The 20902-nt window shown below is 39.6% G+C and overlaps 1 protein-coding gene across 1 annotated transcript in view; it reads left to right on the top strand.

Annotated features, from left to right (window-relative positions):
• SVEP1 (sushi, von Willebrand factor type A, EGF and pentraxin domain containing 1) overlaps window positions 1–20902 on the top strand; it is a 115211-nt gene that overhangs the window by 57275 nt on the left and 37034 nt on the right. Inside the window, exons 15-31 of the mRNA XM_066568820.1 lie at window positions 55–243; window positions 576–809; window positions 1325–1486; window positions 2196–2357; window positions 3222–3383; window positions 3922–4016; window positions 5135–5231; window positions 5860–5973; window positions 6815–6928; window positions 7792–7993; window positions 9103–9260; window positions 10356–10557; window positions 11206–11381; window positions 12733–12857; window positions 16216–16339; window positions 16866–17036; window positions 19129–19302. Coding sequence (XP_066424917.1) covers window positions 55–243; window positions 576–809; window positions 1325–1486; window positions 2196–2357; window positions 3222–3383; window positions 3922–4016; window positions 5135–5231; window positions 5860–5973; window positions 6815–6928; window positions 7792–7993; window positions 9103–9260; window positions 10356–10557; window positions 11206–11381; window positions 12733–12857; window positions 16216–16339; window positions 16866–17036; window positions 19129–19302 — 2661 coding nt within the window. The remainder of the gene's footprint in view (window positions 1–54; window positions 244–575; window positions 810–1324; window positions 1487–2195; window positions 2358–3221; window positions 3384–3921; window positions 4017–5134; window positions 5232–5859; window positions 5974–6814; window positions 6929–7791; window positions 7994–9102; window positions 9261–10355; window positions 10558–11205; window positions 11382–12732; window positions 12858–16215; window positions 16340–16865; window positions 17037–19128; window positions 19303–20902) is intronic.

Raw genomic sequence — 20902 nt, 5'->3', positions numbered from 1 at the left:
TTATTTTCCACATGATGTTGATTTCTTTTTTGTTTTCTTCTTAATGTCCCACAGGACCTGCTGGCTGGGGAACAGCAAACCACCTGGATTATTCCTATGGTGATTTTGTTGATGCTGTACAAGGGGAAGATTTATCCAAGCATCTCTCTGCCTCTGTAAAAGCAGCACCTGCTCGGGTCAAAAGGCATAAGCTGAATGTTCCAATGACTGACCAAAAAATCAAGTTAATATTTAACATCACAGGTGAGACAAGTCAAAACACCAAACTTTTCTGCTTCCTTCTTTTTAAAAATTGTGTCTCTGAGAGATTCAATAAAACTTCTTTAGCTCACAGAAGCCTGGTGAAGATGCAGATGGCAGTTCTCTGGACACATTTGATAGCCCCATTTCATCACATACTTTCTTCTTGAGGGAAAGATCACAGCCTCATTGTCATGGAGAGCTTTGTGCACATGGCCTCCTTTTCACTTTCCACTGACAAGCTTTAGCACTGCACTCATGATAAGTTCCAGAGTATGCCGGAAGTGCTGACTGCAAAATTTTTGTGTTTTTTGTGTTTGCTGTTTATATTCCAGCTAGCGTGCCACTGCCTGATGAAAGGAATGATACAGTGGAACTGGAAAACCAGAGACGGCTCCTTAAAACTCTGGAAATGATCACAAACAGGCTGAATAGAACTCTCAATAAGGAACCTATGTATTCTTTTCAGTTTGCATCTGAACTCATTGTAGCTGACACCAACTCACTGGAGACCGAGAAAGCCTTTCTTTTCTGCAGGCCTGGTTCTGTGCTGAGAGGGAGAATGTGTGGTAAGCCAGATAACTTGTTTCTTATGTGTATTTAAAATCCTTTTGCAAAACAAGCTTTTAGAGGATGTTTGCAGAGGGTTATGATTTGACACAGTCCAGTGTTTGTGGTCTCCCATAACAATAAACTGCAAAAATGCTTTGCACAGTTTGACTTCCAAAGGATGTTTATATTCCTAACCAAGGCCTGTGGAAAAGGGATGCTTTGTACCCAGGATTCCACTCCCAGGGGGAAATCAGGCATATCCTTGCTTGGCCATACAGAGAAAACAGTGCTTGATATGCAGTCTTTTAACCCTTGTAGTCCTGTGAGTGATGTGTAGCTAAGGTGGATATTGGATTCCATTTCTTGTGCATAATTAAATCTTTGCAGTGTTCCAGACAGATATCTCCCCACCTGCTGGGGAACAGAGCCACATTTCATAAAAACTTTGAGTAAATGGGAACTCCAGGGGCAAGAGAGGTATGTATGATTTTTCACTCTGAGGGAAACTTAGGTTTCCAACATTACATTACAGTCAACTGCCCTTTGGGTACCTATTACTCCCTGGAACATCTTACCTGTGAAAGCTGCTGGACGGGATCCTATCAAGATGAGGAAGGGCAGCTGGAATGCAAAAGTTGTCCATCTGGAAGCTATACTGAGTATCTACACTCTAGAAGCATCTCCGAGTGCAAAGGTAGGGACTTCTGTCTTATTGGGACAGCCACTTGTGAATTCTTGGTGACATCCTTCTGGACCCATGGTGGAAGTACTGGAATGAAGCTAGCATGTGAAACAAGGAGCAGTCCTAATTGCACCTTAATGCATATGGAAATATCTAAGTTTTCATCACTGCTCTACCATGCAGGATGCCCAGGCGGAGGTTCTGAGAAGAGTTGGCCTTTGATGCTTTGTTTAATTTCTGTCTTTCATTTCTGTATTTCATTTCTGTGATTGCATTTTTCAGACACTAATACACTTAAAATAATTCCGTTGTCATCCTTGCCAGCCACTTTCCATCCTACCCTACGGTGCTGAGGCATTGAACAGCACAGAACCACTATGTGTTCATGACTTCTTCTGAAAAGGAAATAGCTAGTTTGATTTAATTTTTATTGACTTTATTGCCATTAGTTTTGTTGATTACAATGAGTAACTGAGTTGCAGTCTGTGAGGCTGATTACAGAGAATTCACTTGTTAATAATTCATAATTGCACTATCAGTACCCTATCACAACAGTCTTTTTTTTTGCTCTTTGTACCCATTAAGTCCTTCAGAGTAGAGTGTGCTCCAGAAATAAAATTCCTTGTGATGTGTATTGTGATTTCAACATTATTTTCAGAGATCAGAAGCCCTGTTTCCTGTTGGACATTGCTCAAACTTTCTGAACTCTTTTGCCTTATAGCTCAGTGCAAGCAGGGAACTTATTCACCTAATGGCCTTGAGACGTGTGAAACATGTCCACTTGGAACATATCAGCCATCATTTGGATCCAGGAATTGCATCTCTTGTCCAGAAAATACATCAACAGTAAAAAGAGGTGCAGTGGATGTCTCAGCTTGTGGAGGTTTGTAACAAAAAGGGTAATGAATTTTTTTTAGACTAAATATTTAAAATGTGTAAATTGTTGTTTAAATATCAGCTAATGTTATCCAATTCATCTGCCTGAAACTGAATTCCTCTTCTGGTTAAGTGTAGACCAAGGAATATTTCCATCAAAATGATAGGTTATTTCCTGTTACCAATTCCCCTCCTTATTTTTATATAAGAATCAGAATCCTTCTGATTCTTATATAATAAGGAATAAAATGAGATATGTGATGGGTACCTAAATGAAAATTTTTCCTTACAGAAGAGAAAGGAAATTGTCACTATAATTTCTCCCTTGTTTTCTATACAAAAGTTCTGAATTCTAACACAGTTTGCTCAGTAATTTTTTCAAAGCAGTTCTCCTCAATTGTCTTTGGCAAGCTTTGCCAGAAGAACTCCCGGGGAAATAGTCTGTAAGGATTCAAGGTGCAAAAAAGTCTTGTCTTTGTCCTTATTTCTTCTTGAAGGGGAAAAAACCAACAACTGAAACAAACAAACAAACAAATTTTTAAAAAACCCCAACCAAACAATAACAAAAAAACAGGTGTGAAAGACAAAAGGGAAGTTCCATTTAAAAGCTGCCTCCAGAGCAGCAAAAGTAGTAGAATTAAATACTTCCCAGATATTGCCATAATCCTTTGAGAACAACATAGCCTCTCACAGAAGATTTTAAATTAACATTTCCCAGAGTTGTAAATTCTTGGCAGATTTCATCTTGTTCCTTTTAAGTCTAAGAAGACACTATGACAGGAGAAGAAAAAGTGATAATAAAGAGGTGGAGGGAAGTAAAGTGCATGTGCAAGAGATCAGGTCGCTCAAAAAGGTTTCCTTCCTCTTGCAGTACCATGTCTTGCAGGCGAGTTCTCTCGTACAGGTTTGACACCTTGCTACCCTTGTCCCAGAGACTACTATCAACCAGACCCGGGGAAGTCCTACTGCTTGTCCTGTCCCTTTTATGGAACAACAACCATTATTGGTGCCAGATCCATCACCGACTGTTCAAGTAAGCCAAATAATCTCTGCTGCATAAAGTGATTAAGGGGAACATCTAAAACATATAGCCAGAAGTAGTCCTAACAGAAAACATCCAACTTACGCTCTGGACTCTGTTTTCAAGCAGTGAAATTCTCAGCTGGTTCTGCCTACTGGTGTTGCTTCTGACTTTAAGACTAACTCTGATGCATGCCAAGGCTCAATAAACAGAGTATACATAAGCAGTGTGTGTGTACATTTCCTATGTGTACTATACAAATATACTATAGAGAGAAATATATATAAATATACACTAATACGTATATGCATGCCTGTAACTGCATATAAAAAGACACAAAATATTTTTTTGTGTACATACATGTATGTGTTTTAGAAATGTTTGTCCTTACATATTTTTGTAATGGGTACTCTAAAGTTTCTTTTTATCAAATTCACTTTTTTCAGCATTTCTTTAGGCACATTACTTACATGCAGTTTTAATGCCCCCATGGAATAGGGACCTTGTTTCACAGCATTATTAACAGTGCTTTCATATCTTTACTCTTTAGGTTTTGGCTCTACTTTTTCAGCAGCTGAGGAAAGTATAATGATGGTACCAGCCTTCCCAGAAAATATCAGCAAGCAGTATAAAGCCAGCAGTCAGGTAAGGACAGTGTTATTTTAGTGTTATTTTCCAGTGCTATCTCAAATGAAAGAAAAAGCACTTCATGCAGCAGTAAACAAGTAAGACCTTTTTAACTGTAATTCTTTTGCTGACTTTACTTCCTGAAGAGATGAAAGCAATGGTTAAGAGGGGAACACTCAAACTCTCTTTGTAATAATAGAAGCAATTTCGTTGAACAGAGGAAGTGGCATCAGCTGTTGACAGCCTTCACCTGATGTATTAAATACCTATTGCATTTGTAAAAGAAAAGTAAACTACATGGAAGAGGTTCAATCAATGTAGAAAAAGTATATTGACTGTGTTCAGTCATCTGAGGACTTCCATATGCTGAGTTCCAGAAAATTCTACCAGACATCTACGCCTCAGACATAAAATCTTGAGTTTACATGTTGTAACACAGATACACTTGAGAGGACACAAGCAGAGCTCCCTCTGCTGTGAGTACCCTCTCTGAAATACAAGTGAAGTTGGTCTAGTGACAGTGCTTGCTGGAGATGCCTCCTTGCCCTCAGCCTCTCACCTCTAGTCTGTAACTCTTGACAAGACTGCTTTGATTGAATTGGAATTTGGAATTGTGTAAAAAGGAGCAAAGTTGACTCATGACAAATTTGGCCTGAACTATTATATAACACAGGGACAGGAGACAAATTAATCTCCTGTGGTTTTAGTTGACCATTAACTTAAGGGCTTTGATGAATTTCGGTTTGCAAGAACAGGAGAAATAATGCCACATGGTTAAATTCCCTGCCAGGCCACCTAATGGCCAGTAGCAGGAAGCGATAGCTGATGTAGAGGGATGCAAAGTGGAGAACTTGCATATAAATGTAGTTTAATAAAAACTGTGAATCATAGCTCAGACAGTTTTGAGATTTTATTAAGTAAAATGTAATTTTAAAATAATATTCAGATTTGCTGTATTTTTCAGTAGGAAAAAACCCACAAATGGTTAGCATGCTGAGAATACAGAGGAGGAGCTAGAAGCTAAAGCTGGTGACTTTTTATCCCACCTTTCCAGTGTGACTAGTGGGGCATACAGTTTAAAACTAGAGTATTGTGTGCCAGCTTTGCTGTAAGTGTATCATTTGTGCCTTTGGCAGGTCTTTCATGAGTGTTTCCTGGAACCGTGCCACAATAATGGGACATGCAAGCAATTAGGAAGTGGATATATTTGCATATGCCCACTTGGATATACAGGTAAAAAACTGGGAAGCAGGTGAAGTAGCTACTACTTCATGATGCCCTTAAAATGAGGACGTTTTAAGGAGCAAAGCATTTCAGCATAAGCCTAACTAATTGGAATATGCATCACATGTTTAGAATATATAAAAAATAGATACTTCTTCATGTCCTTGCTGAATTATGTTGTGTTTTGCCGAAAAGGTTTTGAATGGGATTTCTTTTAATGGAATTGGTGGATGTGAAAATCCTATCACTTGGCAATATTTATGATTAACAAAAGCTAGAAATTTGCAGTCTTGACAGCTAGTTCTACCTGTACAGAGCCTGTACTTGTCTTCAGTGTTAGCTACCCAGTTGCTTCAAATCAAAGAGATATCTTATAATCCAGCTGTTATCAAGAAGTTATTTTTGATTGCCCCTCTCTGAAGCTGAAGTCTGTTGCCCAATGTGCATCACACCTTTCTAGCAACATTTGTCTTAGGTCTGTGTTAAAGCATAACCTAATGAAAAGATGATAAACCTGAATGTCTGCTAATGTAGGGAATTAATCATGTTTTCCTACATTAGATAGTCATGGCATCCATTTTTCTGAAGAATTTTAAATTTTGGCTTCCAATTCTAAGTCCTTTATTTTGCATTCTAGGCTTGAAATGTGAAACACAAGTTGATGAGTGTAAATCATCTCCTTGTCAAAACAATGGAATATGCAAAGACGGCATTGGGACCTTTGTTTGCCACTGCCAACCAGGCTATTCAGGTAATTTGTTTCACTTCATAGCTTTTCTTCAGACAGGCTTGGTTTCTGTGCCAAGTAAGTAACACAAAGCTCAAATGCTGTGTCATTCCACATCCAATTATAACAGGAAAACAATATGATCTATAGCTTAGAGTAAGGTTCTACTATATGTGAATAGGTTTTGAAATACAAGGGCAAGCATCCAAGGACAGGGTGTGGGAGTGTGTGTGTCTGTGTGTGTGTGTGTATGTACCCTTCTCCTTTGTGACATTTCTGGTCTGAAAAGAGGAATAAGGGTTAGGGAATTAGTAAATACTAACAGGGGAGGTGCTTGTGAGACTAGACACAGCATTTATGCGGTTCCTTTACTGTAGCCTTAGGAATAAGTGAGTGGACTTTTGATTATATTCTTTCTCATGCACATTGAAGGTATTGAAATTTGCAGGGACACTAACACACTCGAATAGCTGGCCAAAACAGCACCTGATTTCTAAGTATGGAATAAACTACTGAGGGGTTGATTTTGATCAAAAATAAGGTGCTGTGTTTTCCATTAGAAATGGTCTCCCCCACCGTTCGTATTTATGACTATACATTTGTCAACATTAGCAGTAGCTGGATGGGTTTTTAAACATTATAAAGATTCACAGTGGACTTTGCATATTGATTCCAACATCTAAATAACACAGATTATCTTTGGAGTGTTTCAGTAGTACAGTCAATCATGCAATTTTGTCACCTGCTCTCGGTAACCTTTGTCATGCTTGTGGTGTGGTTTTGTTCTGTTGTCTACATCCAGTCACTGCAGCATACAGTCTGTCACTGTGTCTTGATCATGCCTTGTAATCCTGCATGTTCAAAGGTCTCTTGTGCGAGGAGGACATAAATGAATGTAGCTCCAGTCCATGTTTAAATGGAGCCCACTGTGTTGATGGCAAGAATGGCTACCGTTGCACGTGTGCAGAAGGGTTCACAGGTACACGTTGTTCTCTTTAAGTCAGCTTTTACTCTTTCTGACCAAAAAATGTGTCTTCCTACCCTACCCAAAGTATTTCCATCCCACTGCTATATAGCAATACATATATTACATGGTGATATGAATGTTAGTTATGGATGTTCCTTAGGTCCATCTAGTCTCTCAGATTCTCCGCAGTGTAAATGTGACTTCAGAAGGATTTTCTAAGTGCTAGATCTTCAATTACTAATTTTGCAATGAACTTGCTGTGTGATGTTAAGGAACTAACAACATCATTTTAATGGGTTCAAATTGTTGTTTTTAATTTTATTTAAAAATAAAAATATTATAACAGTAGACAAAATGGTCTATATTAAAACTACTCCCCAATCCCATAGTCTGCTTTTACAGATTTCTATAACAAATACACATAGCTGTTGCCAAAAAGCTCCACTATAAAATCACATGCAGTGCTTGTGACATAGGGCCTTTTTCACATCATAAATCACAGAGTCACATGTTTCTGGCTTTCACATCTCTCCTTAGAGTTAGTTTTCAGCCAAATGTCTTTTATAGCAGGTTTTCATTACTTACTCAGAATAGTTTTTCAGGTGATTTCCTGGTTCACCCCAAATTAGTCACATTTAAATTTGACAGTTTGCTACAGTTATTTCTGTAACTGTTAACATGGTTCCCATAATTCTTCTGTGTTTACTTAACCTCTGTTAATGGAGTAAATTCCAAACCTGCATGGTTACTCTGATGTTTGCTTTTTCTAAGAAGATCAGCTACATCCTTTAAAAAAAGGAGATGGGTTAATAATCTTTTTTCTTAGGTTAATTCAATCCAGAGCTGTTACTTTGTTGGTTTCTTTTCCCCCTCAGGTGATCACTGTGAAAGGGAGATGAACGAATGCCTTTCCAACCCCTGCCTTAATAGGGCTGTTTGTGAAGATCGAGTTGGAAGTTTCTCCTGCAAATGTCTCCCAGGTTTTACTGGTGTCTTGTGTGAAAGAAACATTGATGAGTGTCTCAGCAGACCCTGTAGGAATGGAGCTACATGCAGAGATGGTATCAACAGCTTCAGGTGAAAAACAGATGATTGATGTAATATAATGTGGAAAGTCAGACATGTTGAGGTGCCTCAGCCTTCTCAGATTTCAACAAGCATATTTTGGCAGCCTGATCCAAAATAAGTGGTCCCTTTATGAAGAAGGAGATCTTAAAAGACAAGAAAATATATCCTAGTGTCTTGACTCTTAAAAATTCCAAGGAAAACAGCAAAGAAAATATGCAGAGTTTGAAATGTAAGCATGGTAGGACTGCATGGTTTTAATACTGATCTTCCAAAAGATGACCATTTTTCCAAATTTCAGGGGCTTATCTTGCTTTCTGTTGGAATAATACATGATGACCAATTAATACTACATTAATGATGACCTGTTAATACTACATTTCTATAGCTTGGAAGGACAGGGATAGCTGTACATACTGAGCCAATAGAGGTTAAAATACAAACCCCAGTGGAAACTTCCAGCTATTTAATTTTATGATTTAGGGTATCTGAACTCAGATCAGAAGCTACAAATGCCATCAGAAGTGTCATATCCTAGATCACTGTATAGGTAGATGGGCCAGCTATTAACATCTGTGTTTAGTTTAGTCATTTCCCTCCCAAAAGCCCCAGAAGTTTTAGTGCCTTTCAAGCACCTTGGTTTTCTAAGTATCAGTTTTAGTTTTCCAAGTATCAGTTTTGGTTTTCCAAGTATCAGTTTTATACTGGCTTGGTTTTCCCTATATATAAAGGTGACTATCTGAAAAATTGAATACCTCTCATCATTAATTCTGTGTATGTAAGAGGTATGTTTTACTTGTGGAAGTGTAATGCTTATGTCTCATTATTTCATATAAAAAATGCAGGCTCTTTAAATATTGCATTGTCCCTGTCTAGACATGTTATTATGCAGCTAATAGAGGGCATGCTTAACAGAAATGACCTCTTAAACATGCTTATTATGCATGCTTAAGAGGAATGACCAAAATAAAATTCCATTAATTCTGTAGTATATAATCTGTTGTTTGTTTTTTTTTCTTAGTATTGTTATATACTGTTCTCATTGGCAGATCTGGCCTCATAGCCAGAACTCTTTGTTTTGATGGCTGTCACCTTTGAAGTGTGCTTCTCTTCCTCCATAGGTGTCTGTGTGTGACAGGGTACACAGGACAGAACTGTGAAGTGAACATCAATGACTGTGCCTCCAGTCCCTGCTTAAACCAAGCCACGTGTGTGGATGCCTTGAACTCGTACGTTTGTAAATGTCCCCCTGGCTTTACAGGCAGCAGGTGTGAAACAGGTACACAGGACTAAGTCTCAGAAAAAGGTGGCTTGACTAAGTCTCTGTGCAAGATTTTCACTGGCTGGGCTGATTTCATACAGCTTCCTCAGAAAGTAGCTAGGATGGTGGGACTGTGAGAGGATGAGTGTGTGACTGCAGCATTAATAAGTGTAATTGCAGACAAGTAACAGCATGTGTCTGAGTCATTTCTCTTTTCTAAGGCATGGTTCTAGCTTTTTAATACCCCATAGGTCTATTGAGTTTAATTTGTATTTACTCTGTTTATCTGGGTTAAGTAGATCTTTCTGTTTCTTGTATTTTGTGTCGGGCCTTGTATCACAGGGCTGGAGATTAGTAAGGGGTAGTCTTAGCTTCAGAAGTCCTAAAGGCATCAAGTTCCCTACAGGCAAAAGAGTATCAAGTTTGCTGTGGACAGGTGGCATGGGTCACACCCATAGCACAACTTCCTGGGGGATACTGGAGATCACAAGGCTCAAATCCCTTTCCCTGAAAATTATAAAGTAGCCGGTGAATCTTTAAACAGAAGCCATGTTGATTTCCCAAAGACAGTAGAAGACATTTACACCTGCCATCCTATGTCAGAGTTTAACACCCACCTTTCAGGAGAGCTCCACTATATAACATTACATGTAGCATACTTGTAAAGCATGTCACTGTGCATTGAACAGTAGCACAGAAGTGCTGTCCCATACCAGGCAGTGTACTTCAGTAAGTCCAGAACAGGAAAAATCTTGAGTTGTTTTGGGTTTTTTCTTCAAAACTTGATTAAATGGAACGAGGTGATTATACCTCTTTATGTTGTTGGATGGTAGATGGTAGATGGATATGTCAGGTCAGTGATTCAGTTCATGTTATTGCTAGATAAACAGTGTCTTCTGGATATTTGTCTTCAAGCACTGTATTTTAGCCTTGGAAAGCTCTGTATGCTGGCTGATGTTACACTACCAAAAGTTCTTTCTATCTCTATTCAAATTAGTGAATATTTTTTGTGCAGGACTTCAATCCACTTTATTGCATTTGCTTAGATTTCATTGGATTCTCTTTCCATGTTTGTGTGACTATTGTTCTGAATACTCTTTGTCTTTGTTGCAGAACAGTCCTCTGGTTTCAATCTTGATTTTGAAGTCTCTGGTATCTATGGATATGTCATGCTTGATGGTATTTTACCATCTCTTGGTGACATCACCTGTACATTCTGGATGAAATCCACTGACACCACAAACTATGGGACTCCCATTTCTTATGCGGTAGAAAATGGAAGTGATAATGCATTTCTTCTGACTGATTACAATGGGTAAATCACAGTTTTGCTTTTCTATAGCTTACAGATGTCTTGGATTGATAAAGGAAGTGTAGAACAGAAGTTTGAATGTAAGCTTTGCGTACTTTGGGGTAGAAAAATCTGCATCCAAACTCCCTTGACAGAGTTGTCTCTTTGTTTTTATTTTCTTCTTGCTTTGTTCCCATCACTTTTTGCTCTATAGAAGAGTAATGGCAAGAGAGCTGTGAGTTTAGACAACATTTTTTTTTTCTGTACTATATTCACATCTTTTCTTAATGGCTTATTGAGACAATGAGTGGAACAAATGGAGCTCAGCAAAGTACTTCTTGCATGATTCTAAACGCAGAGTATGACTTGCACTTTTGCAAAAGCAGTGTGACTTCCAGTGTGACTCAAAAGAAAAATTTAAGAATCCACTATGCAGCCATGACTTGAGCCTTCATATTTGTTACAAAAGCATGTCACTCATTTCACCATGCTTTGCATATGATAGCCAACTTCCAAGTGCTCTGTGATGATCTTTCAAGAGAGATTTCTCACATGATAGTTATTACATGCCTGTTATCTTATTAGTCAAATAACATTTCTTTGAGTCATGGGAGACAGACCATGCTTTTAAGGTAGCTGCATGCAGCTGAGTGTGCTGTGTCTTCCCTGCAGCTGGGTTCTTTATGTGAATGGGAAAGAGAAGATAACAGACTGTCCTTCAGTGAACGATGGTAACTGGCACCACATTGCAGTGACGTGGACGTGCAGGGATGGGGCGTGGAAGGTGTACATCGATGGAAAACTGTCTGATGGAGGCAGCGGGCTCTCTGTCGGATCAAAAATCCCTGGTATGCTTTATTTATATTATACCACATTTGGTTGCCTTCGTTCTGTTTTTATTCAGAATATGCAAGGAAATGTTTCGGTGTTTTTAGGATATATGCGCATGTTCAGCATTTCTGAAAAGCTCATGTTTGCTGTTCTTATTTTGTGAGGACAGTTCCCCGAACTCAGCATCACTGAAGACAAAATGCACATTTCTGAGGTATATTGGTAGGTAGCTTGTTTTATGGACATCACAGTTTAGTCCACAAAGAAACCTGTGCAGGGCTGGTTCTGGAATGGCTTTGTGAGAGTAAGTGTCTAACTCAACAAAATAAAGTTTATTGGGCATTTCCCTTACATATGTGTCGTGTGTTCAGCGTTTATTGACTTAGCCTTTTCCTGTTCTTTTCAGGCATATATTTGAAGTTATGTTTGTATTTTTTTCTAACAAGTGAAGTTTGCTATTTCATTGTTTCCTGTGACCAGTTATCTATAGTATAAGATCAGAGGGCACAAAAAATAGTATCTTCAGCATTAAAGAGCTATGAAAAGCTTGGTATCATTTGGCTGCAAAGAGGTTTTGTTTTGGTACTGTTTGCGTACTGCCACCATCCAAATTTACATAGAATTTCAAAATACTATTTCATTAAAATAAAAAATACAGTACTAAAGCATTTTAGTCCATGACCCTTGCATTTGCCCCTGTCTTTCCCACTTAAATTGGATTTCTCTCCAGAGATAAGACTGAAGTGTGCTGTCTCCATTACTTTTTGACCTTGTCCACATACCCTAGGTTGTAGAAGATGCATGTTCACATATTAATGGACAAGGTGAATAAATTTAACTTGTGTGCCATGTCTCAGAGCATTAACTACCCACAGTGTGGGAGTATGGAATCATACTCCCACACTGAGGGTAGTTAATGCTGTGAGACATGGCACACAAGGGGGGTATAGAATCACATTTGATCTGTATGAGTTTGTATGATTTTGTTTGAAGCAGGAACTGTAAGTTGGTATTGTAAAATGGGCCCCACCTGCTCAAAACTGTATTTTACGTTGCTGTGTGTTATGCTTCAAATACTGACCTATAAGTGATCTCATTGAGCCAATATCATTCCTGAAGCAGCCATAGGTGATTTCTGCTCCCATGTGAGTTTGACAGTCACTTCCAAGTTGCTAGGTTGACCTATCTCAGTCTAACATAAGTCTTCCAAGAGGTTTTTCTGAGAGAGTTTGAAAGTGGCTGGTCTTCACTGCAAAATCCAAGTAACATAGGGCAGCAAAAATTTTTGTTTTGTTTAGTTATTAATCTTCTTATGGGATCCCTGCTGTAAGGCTTTGTTTCCTACCCCTCTTCAAATTCTGAGTTTAGGTGGTGGTGCACTTGTGCTGGGTCAAGAGCAAGATCAAAAAGGAGAAGGATTCAACCCAGCTGAATCTTTTGTGGGCTCCATCAGCCAGCTCAACATTTGGGACTATGTACTTTCTCCACAGCAGGTAAGTCCTGAGTGCAGTGTTTGAGCAGAGAGCTCTGAACCTAGGATGAACATTTGAGAAGGCACTCTAGGTCAGCATACTGGGGACACCCCTACTCCCACAGAAGTCAGTGGGATCAGATGGAGTTCTGGCTTAGGGTAATAAGCTTAATGTAGTTAGTAAAGTAGCTTTAAGCAGAACTAAGCCTGGTAAAAGCAACACTGAGTCACCTTCTGTTTTGATTGAGCCTTTCTGTAGTATGTGGCTTCAAAACAGGAAGGAAATCATGCATAAAAATTAACAGTACTGCTAGAAGAGAGAGAAATTCAGTGGAATAAGTAAAGTGCTTGTTTTTCAGACTACATACAGTTTCCTCATTCTGCTGTTAAAACTTCAGAGGGGAGACATCACAATTTCAGTCAATGCATTAGACACTGAAAAATCTGAGCTTTATGGTTCCAGAAAAAGTCTGAAAGGGCAGGATAACTTAATATGGAATTACACCTACTCAGGTACCCAAAATAAAAGCTTGGCAGCACCAAATTTCCACTGAATTAAAAATTAATAAAGACTGAAAGATGTCTGCAAGGACAGTAATCCCTCAACTTTTCTGGGAGCCAAGCTTCAGTGCTCAGTTATCCTCAAGTGGAATTTGTTTCTCTATGCCTAGTTGGGACCTCCCACTTCCATTTATGACTACTGCTTGTGTCTTCCACCATGCACTGCTGTACAAGCCTGTCTGTACCTGATCATCTCCCAATACACACAGGGCTGCTGAGAGATGTCCCATAGCTGCTTCTGCTCTAGGCTGAACCAAGCTCTCCTCCCAGGGCAAATGTTCCATTCCATCTCTGAGCTTGCTCCAGCTTGTCAGTGTCTTTCTTGCTGTGAATTACCCAAAATGGAATGCAGTACTTCAGATGTGATCTAATAAGCACTGAGAATGAATAATCACTTTCTTGGTTTTCTGATGGTAATCCTATTCACACAGCCAAGGATGCTGTTGGTCCCCAATATTTGCACAGTGCACAGCTGGCCAGTACTCAGCTCACTGCCTGCCAGAATCCCTAAGTTCTTTTCCACAGAGTTCTTTTACTGGTCTTGGCTCTCCTCACCTATATTGTTCAGAATTTTTTTCCTTGCCATTTTTCCTTGTTGAGTTTTTGAAGTTTATCTTTACTCCAGCATGTCAAAGTGCCTATGCATGCAACTCTGTCCTTGAGCACACTGATTGGTAATATTATCACCTGTCTGATATTATCTGCGAACCTGAGGACAGTGCTCCATCACTGCTTCCTGCTCATTACTATTTCAACTCTGAAGGTCAGAAGTGCTAAACTATTGATAACACTTGAACAACAAAGGCAAATGTTTAATCTTAGAGAAATTTCTTTGAGGAAGAATCTTTGGATTACAAAGTTTTGCTCTTCTCCTGATTTTTCTTAAATTTGCATCACTAATTGATGGTTTATAGCTGTTTGTTATCCCCGACCCAAATAAGAAATAATAGCATGAATAGGAAAAAAAGTAAAGCAGAATCTTTGCTTCCAGCATCCATATGTCTCCTCCGTTTATTTCTCTGTATTTTTACTACTTTGCCTCTCTGATGGGTTTAAAACCACCCAACTATCTGCTACAGTTCTTTACTTTTAGGGTCACCAACTGTTGCATTGCCAATCAGATCTTCCAGTTTTTGTTCACTAGCAGTTTTGAAGCTGATAAGCGTACATGTGATTTTACAGGGCACACTGGTAAAGAGTTTTAAGTGCAACTTTCTGAAACTTTCTCAGTAGTTGCCCCTGTTTAAATGACAGGTCTGATTGAATTCCCACTTGCTTCAGATGCAACAGTTAGGACAAGGAAGAAAATCCTGCTGTTCATTTATAGTATCCGTGTTGCTCATCTGAAAAGACAGATGTAACACCAGACAGGAAGCTGAGTCAAGCTTCCAATACAATTTTTACCTCATTTATTTCAGAGCTTGGAATAGTAAAGTGCTATTGTAATCTGTAATCATTAGGTTTGTTCTGGCCAGCTGGAACTATTCATTAAGTCTTAACTTTCTATTCTCAGCCATAAAGGAAAGCAGGGTGACAGAATAGGTTGCTTAGTGAATAAAGGATGGTGGAATCTAGTCTTTAAGATTTTACATACATGCTTTAGTTGTTTATTCACTTGCACATTAATTTTGTATAGGTAAACTGTCACTCTGGTAGCTTTGTTGTTGAATAGGCAGCAACAGAAATATGAGTTGTGTGTAGGGAACTGTGAGGTCCTTTCTGACCCTCCATTCATCATATGGCTTGGAAGCGCTGATTCCCAAACTTGTTTTTCCTACATTGGAAATTTTTTCATGCAGATCCCTTGCAATTTGTTTGCAGCCTTTGGCCTAAGCAGTTTCCATTGGCACAGTTTGCTGAAATGAGAACTTTGAAATGGCCTCAGAATAAACAGAGAATGTTGGTTCCTTCTCCACCTATACTGACTGTATAAAAGTCTAACTGACTGCTAAAAGTCCAATCTGCCTCAATGGGTTCAGAGTAGGAACAATATGAGAACAAATCACTCCAAAGTTCATCATGTACCTTTCCATCTCACAAGGACAGACACTGTAGAATATTATTCTTGGTTGAATTTATCTGCTGGAAACTTGACAGAAGGCTATCACCCATCTGAGAAAACTTTTCTATCCAAGACATATGACCAGATCTTCTTTCAAGATACCAATCTGCTATTGGTCTAATAGTGTGATCCTTTGTTTCTCCTGTACTTAGCTGACCTATATAGTTCCTGTTTCTATACTCCATTATTTATGTCCCCATCCCACTTTGGCTGGGCCTTGCCTACAGTGTTGTACAGAGTCTAGTTAATTCAGTTCACAAAACTTGTGTTCTGGAAACAACTAATTGCCTTATTAAGCTTCTCCTTTTTGTGTTTCTGTCCCTTTTATATGGTGCAGGGCTAGCAGTTTTCAGGATCCAGATCTTGAACACTAAGTTCCTCTTGGCTCCTATTTGACATTTTCTGCAAATAGATAAGTGTTCTCTTCAGGTTGCAGCCTCATTACTGTCTTTTTCTGTGACGTAGATGTGTTCTTCTTTTACACTAACAAATGCAATTGTGTCTCAAGAACTGTGTTCAATACCTTGTCTGTATGTCAAGTAGTCCTTCAGGTAGTGACTCAGCCATATCTAGATGGTTTATAAGAACAGAATAATAAGTACTTCAGCCAGGAACCTCTTGTGCTAGAAAAGATGAGCATTACTCCCTCAAGCATCTGTTCTAGTGCTGCATACACGCATGAAGGGAATATTTTTTTTAATATTCTTTTCCTACATTGTCCTTAAACATCATCTAACCAACTTTTTTAAATCCATAGGTAGAATCTCTGGCTACATCCTGTCCAGAAGAACTGCAAAAAGGAAATGTACTAGCCTGGCCAGATTTCCTGCCAGGAGTTGTTGGAAGAGTGAAGATAGATTACAAGAGTATATTTTGTGCTGGTTAGAACTTTACTTCCTAGAACCCATTTTTTTCTGAGCAACACTATAAGACTCTTTTATGGGGTCAACTAGCAAACTTGCAGCCTTTGCTCTACTAACCTTGAATAAATTATTTTGATAATTTGACAGTTAGAACATGCAGTCCTTCATTCTTCAAATTCCGGGGTTTTGTAACAAAAGTTCATTGAAATCTATGACAAAAATTTATTGCTTCCTGAATTGAGATGGGAAAAGAGTGAAGATGGTAGTGGATCAGAAAAAAAAAATTCCTGCCTTGTATTCTAATAATTATTGTATAGTATTAAAATACCTGCTGCCTCCTCGCTTCTTTTTCTGTAGATTCCTTTTCTGTTTTTATATGTTGATGATTCTCAAAACCCTTTGGACCCATGGGATGTAGCATGCATAACATTTCTGAAAGCTTTTTCCTGGGTAAACTTATACGGGATCAAACAATCACATAACCAGTTTGTTCATTTCAGCATGTAGCTGTACCTCTTACTGAATGCATATATTCTTTTCACAGATTGTCCATCTTTGCAAGGATCCATACCTCATCTGCGGGCCTCTTCTGCTGATTTAAAGCCAGGGTCAAAAGTGAGCCTTTCCTGTGACCCAGGATTCCAGATAGTGGGAAACTCTGTTCAACACTGCCTTAACCTGGGACAGTGGACGCGGCCTTTTCCCCGATGTGAAAGTGAGTTGTCTCAGTGAGCTGGCCGGATTAGGAAACCCTGCTGTTTATTTGGATCCTATCACTATTCATGGCCTGGGTTTTTTTGCAGCTGTCATGCTCTTGAATCCATTCATGTTACAGCGTAAACATGTATGCTTAAAACTAAACTCATGTTTTGCTGAGCAGAAACTGTATCATAACCATGTTCTTACATGTTTTTCAGCCAGTTTCTAACATCCATGGCTGTTAGAGAAATTAGTCCATTTGGATCAGCAATCTGGTACTTTCCTCCCCAGTGGCATTAGGAGTGTGGAAGATGCACAGGAAATGCTAAAATATTTCTGTAATTTTTAGATGTCACTGAGAATGTCTGGTTTGAAGTAGAAGCCTTGACTTGAGTAATCATGACCTAATTTCTTTATAGGCAGTATATATTTCTGTTAGGACTTGGAAGTGCTCCAAGATTTACCGGATTTCTTCAAAGAAAGTGAGCTGTATGCATTCAGGCTGCCAAGTTTCTTTTGATTATATGATTCCTGCTCCTGCTTTCTCCTTTCCTTTGGTCCTCCTCTGTTGTGACTGCACATATGACTGCAGTTGCTTGTGTTGGAGCTGATTACATTTTTCATTTCAGCAGAATAGTAAATTAGCTCCAGAAGCAGATATTGCATAATCCTAGAATTTATATGTAGTTTGGAGGAAATCATCAAATTTGTTAAAAATGCCTTTAAAATAGTTTGATCTAAGTTTTAATGTCTTCCTCTTTATTCTTTATTCAGTAATTTGTAGCAAAAGTCTCATCTTCTGTGTAAACAAAAGCATGCCCATGAGGATTTACCCAAAAGCAAGTCCTGCTGGGCAGAAGGAAAGCTCACTGGCAGAAACAGCTTTGCACTTTCTTGGTGTGTGAGCTGTGACAACCACCAGAATCCTGTTAGTGTTTCTCTTTTCTCTGCATTGGGCCAAGCAGTTTTACCTGCTGAGCACAGAACTGAGACAGAAGAGGGCTGACCTGCCACAAACAGGCTGAGTAGATGAAGACTAGACTTGCCCACTGGCCTTTAAGGTACCTGTTTCACAAGGACCTGATGAATGAAAGTTACTTGAAGATGCCTATTTCCTGCATAATGAACTACAGGCTATACTAATGGTGTAGGCCTGAAAAAGTACTGACTGAATCAGGCTCAGTGTAATCACTGTCTTCACCCACCAGAATCCTTTTCCTCTTCTTGGTGCTAAGTACCCCCAAAACCACAGGTGCCTAAGAGCCTGTCTTTGTTACAAACTCTCCAGCTCTATTCCTTCCCAACAAGTACTTGGCTTCCATAACTATAGGCTTTAAATTCTTGTTGCATGATCCTTGCACACAGCTAGGGGACTAGGACTTGCTGTAACCCGTGTATCTACAAAGATGAGCTGTGTTTAGCTGTTGGAATAAGTTAAGACTTTTTGATTGAGTTAAGGATGCACAGGAGAAACTCTGCTAGAATAAATAAAAACCTCTGGCAGGCAGGTACAGGGATGATTTCTGCTGTCACAACTGGGATCAGATGGGATTATTTACTCTAGTCAATCGAAGGGATGCCCAGGTTTGTATGTGAAGTCAGCTCCAGTCTCTCCATTATTCATGCACTCCCTCATCTCAGGCCAGGACTGTAACTCTTAGCAGTCTCTGTTGGCTACTTCTGCAGTGTTTAAGCACAACAATCCTGAGCCTGATTTTCAGCAAAGGGAAGTAACAACAACAAGGCAAACTCAGTTTTCTTTTTTCTTTATAACTCACCAAGGATTATTTCTTATCAGAAGTGTTCTGTGACTGAAGGGCATCTGCTCAGATCTCAGCCACAGATGTGTCCTCAAGAGCTAGCAAAATTTTCTTAGTAAGAGCTGGAAAGTCCTGCTAAGACTCTTATTGAAAAATGCCCAGAAAACAAGACTCTCTGCTAGACCTGGAATTGATTAGCTACTTCAGAAAAGGACTGGGCCCTCTTGCTAATGGGATTGTACAGCTGCAGAGAAAAACATGTGGTAATGGCTCTCATGTGGAATTATTCTGAAGATGATTTGTGTTTGCTCTGCTAATGCCTGTGCCCTCTTTTCACCCACCTTGCAGGAATCAGCTGTGGAGTGCCTCCAACTTTAGAAAATGGATATTATTCAGCTGAGGACTTTTTTGCTGGCAGTACTATTACCTATCACTGTAACAGTGGCTACTATTTGTTGGGTGACTCCAGGATGCTCTGCCTGGACAATGGAAGCTGGAACAGCATTTCACCATCATGCCTTGGTAAGATGTGCCATACATTTGGCTGCATGCACTGACAATCTCACACTTCTCCTGTGCCCTTAGGTTTGAGCAGACATTGATTCTGAAATTGTGGAGGCTAACCATAATCCCACAGTCCAAAATATTCATTTTTCTGAAATAACATGCTCAGCCTTACGTGAAACCAAAACTACATTCTGTCACCTTTTTCTGTCCATCCTCTTGTATGCCCCACATCCTGCTTTTATCAAACATATATAAAATTATATAGGCCTGCATTGCACTCCCAACCTTTCTCCTTCCATGTCCTGCAATCCTTGCATTCTGTGCTTCTGACCTGTGCATTTTGTTGCTCTCCAGCATGCTGTCAGTGTCTCATGCTCTCTGACCAGGTTCTTTTAGATATTTCACACATGGACATTGTGTATTTAATATCAGATTTACTGACCTGAGGACAGTAGATGCTGCACAGGATTTCCAATCAAGCTGAGTGATACAAAATGGACTGCATAGCACGAGAGAAAAAATTCAAGTTACTTAACAAAATACAGCAATTGTAATACACAGTTTAGGTATAATTCCAGTGTGTTTTGCATTATCAAGCTCTGTAATATGTTCACCCTCATGACCTTGCACATGTCCAGTAGCTGGGAATGAATGTGTGAGGCCAGCTCAAGCCCATTGGTACCTGTCTGACATTTACACCTCTTGTTGACCATGTGTTCATTTCCACTCCTCTATGCTGGTCTGGCTAAGTCAGAAGACGTTCACACTCTTTAATGAGCTCAAGGAGAAGCATTTACACTGTCAGTTGATCCACTCAACTGTTGGTTGATGTTTACCTGAACAAAAGGCCACCTTGCTGTCTCCTTAGTCCCTAACTTAATGGGCAGATCACCTCTGCCAGTGTTCTCTGAGCCTTTTTTCTGTTGTGGGGGTTTTTTGGTGGGTCAGATATGCCTGCCAGCAAGCAGCTGCAGCTTTGAGAGCGCTGGGAGTACACTTGTGACCGCAGTTCATACAGTTGCCACACCTTAACTTACTCGCTGGTCAGTTGGGTCTGATGTGCCAGGTGCAGTGGCACAAGCTGAAAGGTGTGAGAGGCTGGCATTGGACTGTGTACCGAGGACTAGGTGTCACTGGTCTTGCAGGGTCATGTCTCCAGCATTCCCCTGCTGGAGTCCACTACCTAGCTGTACTTGGATTGCTGCATCTGGTTGTGCTGGATCTTAGCCATGGGAATTGCATGGTAAAAAACTGGCAAGATTTGTGTTTGACTCCTAATTCTTTGGTATAGCACATATTTTTTTCAGTCAAGACAAGCAAAAGAAATTACCAAAGTCTTTTAGTTCTGCCAGAATTCACTTTGGAGTAGGATCCATTTAGTTTTGTAGCATCCTGTCCAGCAGCACTTCCTCAGAATCTACAAACATCATCCCAGGTACATCAAGGCTGTCCAAATAGTTCAACTTCCATGCTGTAGGAGTCACAATGTTCAGAAGGAAAAAGCCTGCGCCCCACCTTCCAGCTTGCCTTGTCTCTCCTAAAGCTGTGTTATGGGAAAATGAAAACAAGAGTGGATTTGGCACCCTGACCCACCATTTACCTTTCTGACTCATGC

Source organism: Molothrus aeneus, chromosome Z (genome assembly GCF_037042795.1).
Source record: "Molothrus aeneus isolate 106 chromosome Z, BPBGC_Maene_1.0, whole genome shotgun sequence".
In the NCBI taxonomy this organism is placed as follows: Eukaryota; Metazoa; Chordata; class Aves; order Passeriformes; family Icteridae; genus Molothrus; species Molothrus aeneus.
This window is presented reverse-complemented; position numbering and strand designations above follow the sequence as displayed.